The sequence below is a fragment of the Cebus imitator genome, unplaced genomic scaffold, assembly GCF_001604975.1.
Source record: "Cebus imitator isolate Cc_AM_T3 unplaced genomic scaffold, Cebus_imitator-1.0 Scaffold43, whole genome shotgun sequence".
Lineage (NCBI taxonomy): Eukaryota > Metazoa > Chordata > Mammalia > Primates > Cebidae > Cebus > Cebus imitator.
The window spans coordinates 4,617,188-4,621,401 of NW_016107358.1; the positions used below are offsets into that span (position 1 = coordinate 4,617,188).

At 43.9% G+C, this 4,214-nt stretch overlaps 1 protein-coding gene across 1 annotated transcript in view; it reads right to left on the reverse strand.

Moving 5' to 3' along the window:
- The window catches only part of SYCP2L (synaptonemal complex protein 2 like), a 95,929-nt gene that overhangs the window by 48,327 nt on the left and 43,388 nt on the right, over nt 1-4,214 (reverse strand). Inside the window, 2 exon segments of the mRNA XM_037737867.1 lie at nt 186-214; nt 3,617-3,876. Of these exon segments, the coding sequence (XP_037593795.1) occupies nt 186-214; nt 3,617-3,876 (289 nt within the window).

The window sequence follows — 4,214 nt, forward strand, 5'->3', positions numbered from 1 at the left end:
TGAGATGGAGTTTCACTCTTGTTTCCCAGGCTGGAATGCAATAGCATGATCTCAGATTACTGCAACCTCTACCTCCCAGGTTCAAGTGATCTTTCTGCCTCAGCCTCCCGAGTAGCTGGGATTACAGGCATGCACCACCACATCTTGCTAATTTTGTATTTTTAGTAGAGATGAGGTTTCTCCATGTTGGTCAGGCTGGTCTTGAACTCCCGACCTGAGGTGATCCGCCTGTCTCAGCCTCCCAAAGTGCTGGGATTATAGGCATGAGCCACTGAGCCCATCCCAATCTCAATCTCTCTCTCTCTCTCCATATATACACACACACACACACACACACATAAAATCAGGGATTATATTGAATTCACAGACCATTTTAAGAAGAATTGGCACCAGGCGCTGTGGCTCACGCCTGTAATCCCAGCACTTTGGGAGACCAAGGCAGGCAGATCACCTGAGGTCGGGAGTTCAAGACCAGCCTGACCAACATGGAAAATCCCATCTCTACTAAAACTACAAAAACTTTAGCCAGGTGTGGTGATGCATGCCTGTAATCTCAGCTATTCAGGAAGCTGAGGTAGGAGAATTGCTTGAACCTGGGAGGCAGAAGTTGCAGTGAGCAGAGATTGTGCCATTGCACTCCAACCTGGGCAACAAGAGTGAAACTCCATCTCAAAAAAAAATAAAATAAAATAAAAATAGAAGAAGAAGAAGAACTGGCATCTTAAGTCTTCCATCTCTTGAGCACAGCATTTGTCTCTACATATTTAGATCTTCCTTAATTCCTCTCAGCAATGTTCTATAGTTTTCAGTGCAGGAGGTAGAGGAGGTGGAGGTCTTATGAATCTTTTGTCAGATTAATTCCTATGTCATGTTTAAATACTACTAGTAAATGGCATAGCTTTTTATTTCAATTTTTTGATTGTTGTTAATGTACAGAAAGAAAATTAATTTTTGGATATTTACTTTGTGTCCTTCAATCTCAAAGTCAGTATTTTCCTGCAGAAGAATACGTTGTTGGAGATAACCCTAGAGGTGTAATGGTAGAGGCCAGAGGTCAGAAGAACTTGCCAATGCTGCTCCAATGATTCTATAGAAATCTTCACACAACACTGTCTTGTGTGTGGTCAGGGGCAGGGGTTGGCTGCACACAGGAAAGGGGGAAAACCTAGGTGGTCAACTTGTAGTGCCCACATTAACACTGATCTGCATGGTTGATGTGGTTTGGCTGTGTCCCCACCCAAATCTCATCTTGAATTGTAGCTCTCATAATTCCCATGATTTGTGGGAGGGACCCAGTGGAAGATAACTGAATCATGGAGGTGGCTCCCCCATACTGTTCTCCCGGTAGTGAATAAATCTCATGAGATCTGATGGTTTTATAATAAGGGGTTTCCCCTTTCACTTGGCTCTCATTCTCTCTTGTCTGCCGCCCTGTAAGATGTGCATTTCACCTTCTGCCATGACTGTGAGGCCTCCCCAGCCATGTGGAATATGAGTCCACTAAGCTTCTTTTTCTTTATAAGTCACCCAGTCTTGGGAATATGTCTTTATCAGCAGTGTGAAAACAGACTAATAGAATGGTTTATTAATTTTAAAAATCACTTACCTTGATTTGTCATTTAATTGAGGAGCCTGAATTTCAACAGGTGGTTCTTGTAAATCTAAAGAATTCTCATGCTTTGAAAGAACTTCTAATGACAAAAATTTAAAACAAAACAAGTTAAGCATCTCAAGTAAACATTTAAATACACCTTGCAAGTCTTGACTATGACCGATAAAGGTGTCTGACCTTGTTGTGTATCATCTGGTTTCATTTCTGCCATGTTTGTTTGCTGCAGAGAAGCAAATTATATTATGATTTAATTGAAGTCTCTCCTTTGAAAGTCTTTTGAGCCCTCCAAGAAAAGCATATGCATTAAGTTCTAAGATATCAGACACCTCAGTCACTGATAAATGATTTTTTTGACTCCAAATGATGGTTGTCTATTCCAAAAAATTCATGTCCACCCTCGCAAAAGAATTTGCTCCACTGAGAGAATCACAGACTGTCACAGGTAGCAGGGAAACACTAGATGAAGGCTCAAAACTGTCTTCAACAGTGTCAGTACTGTCGGGATAAGTGCACATTGACCCAAGCAGACTAGTTTGAAAAGGATGACAACTTTTCTGGAGCAATAACCTCTGGTGTGTTTGCTTAAAAAAAAAAAAATCGTGACACCCTATCACACTTCCACATAACATATTCATGTGATCAGATGTTAAAAAAAAAAAATGTGGAATTGGCTGGGCACAGTGGTTCACACCTATAATCCAAGCACTTTGGGAAGCAAAGTCAGGAGGATCACTTGAGCCCAGGTGTTTGAGACCAGCCCGGACAACATGGAGAAACACTGTCTCTACAAAAACACAAAAATTAGCCAGGTATGATGGTGCACTCCTGTAGTTCTAGCTACTCAGGAGGCTGAAGCATGAGCATCGCTTGAACCTGGGAGGTGGAGGTTTACAGTGAGCCAAGATTGTGCCACTGCACTATAGCCTGGGTGACAGAGCCAGCCCCATCTCAAAAAAAAAAAAAAAATTTAAAAAGTGAAGAAAATGAGGACTTGACTAAATACCTACATGCCATGCAATGTATTAGCTACTCCACGTACATGCTTTTTCCCATCCCAAGAGGGCCACCCTGTCAACTCCTGATGCCTCCATTCTGTGGAGGGGAAGCCTCAGGTTCGTCAATGCTCGATGTTAGTAATGTGCCCAAGTTCCTACAGGAAGTAAGTGAAAGCCAAGTCTCACCCCCAAACATCAGGCTCCTTCAGTCTCTAAATCCCAAATGAAGGAATGAGGTAGAGGCCAGACAAGTCATGTATTCCAAGGGAAAGCTGAGTTGAATGAAAGAGAATTCATGCTGGGTGCTGTTGCTCACAGCTGTAATCCCAGCACTTTGGGAGGCCAAGGCGGGTGGATCACCTCAGGTCAGGAGTTTGACACCAGCCTGGCCAACATGGTGAAACCCTGCCTCTACTAAAAATACAAAAATGAGCCAGGCATGGTGGCAGGGGCCTATAATCCCAGCTACTCAGCAGGTTGAGGCAGGAGAATCGCTTGAACCCAGAAGGTGGAGGTTCCAGTGAGCCAGTATGATGCCATTGTACTCCAGCCTGGGCATCAAGAGCAAATCTCCATCTCAAAAAAAAAAAAGAAAGAAAAAAGAGAGGGAATACACAATTACTCAAACATTGAGAAAAAACAATCTCAGGGAGGGGATAGTTCAAAAATTGACAGACTGCTGATGGGTCATAGTGGCTCATGTCTGTAATCCCAAAGATTTGGGAGGTCAAGGTGAGAGAATCTCTTAAGGCCAGGAGTTTGAGACCAGCCTGAGCAATGGCGCGAGACTCCATCTCTATAAAAAATTGACAAATGAGCCAGGCATGGTGACAGCACCTGTAATCCTTGCTCCTCAAGAAGCTGAGGCGGAAAGATCACATGAGCCTGGGAGGCTGAAGCCGCACTGAGCTATGATGACGGAGCAAGGTCTTGTCTTAAATTTTTTTAATTGAAAAATGGCCAGGACAAAGTGGTCTATGAACCAGGAAAGGTGGCTTCCACCTGTCACTATTGTAGTGGAGACAGAAAAGAACCTTGAGCCCCACTCCCTGTACTCACGGGTGGCTCAGATTGGTCATTTAAGGGGAGCGTTATTAGACAACGGTCATCTTCAGCATTCACGAACTCCACCACATTGGTGGATTCTTCTACCTGCTCTATACAAATTAAGAAAAAGACATTTAATATAACAACTGTGCACAAGCTGACACGCTCATCATGTTCTTCATGGGATATGCCCTCTGGTACCTCTCCATCCTTTGGTAAGAGCTGGTAATTTGTTCCTGCCTCAAACCTCCAATCAGAAATCTATAAGCACAGGCCAGGTGCACTGGCTCACACCTGGAATCCCAGCACTTTGGGAGGCCAAGGTGGATGGATAACTTGAGGCCATGACTTTGAGATCAGCCTGGCCAATGTGGCGAAACCCTGTTTGCACTAAAAATACAAAACATTAGCTGGGCATGGTAGCACGTGCCTATAGTCCCAGCTGCTCAGGAGGCTGAGGTAGGAGAATCTCTTGAACCTGGGAGGCAGAGGTTGCAATGAGCTGAGATTGCGCCATTGCACTCCAGCCTGGGTAACAAAGCAAGACTCTGTCTCAAAAA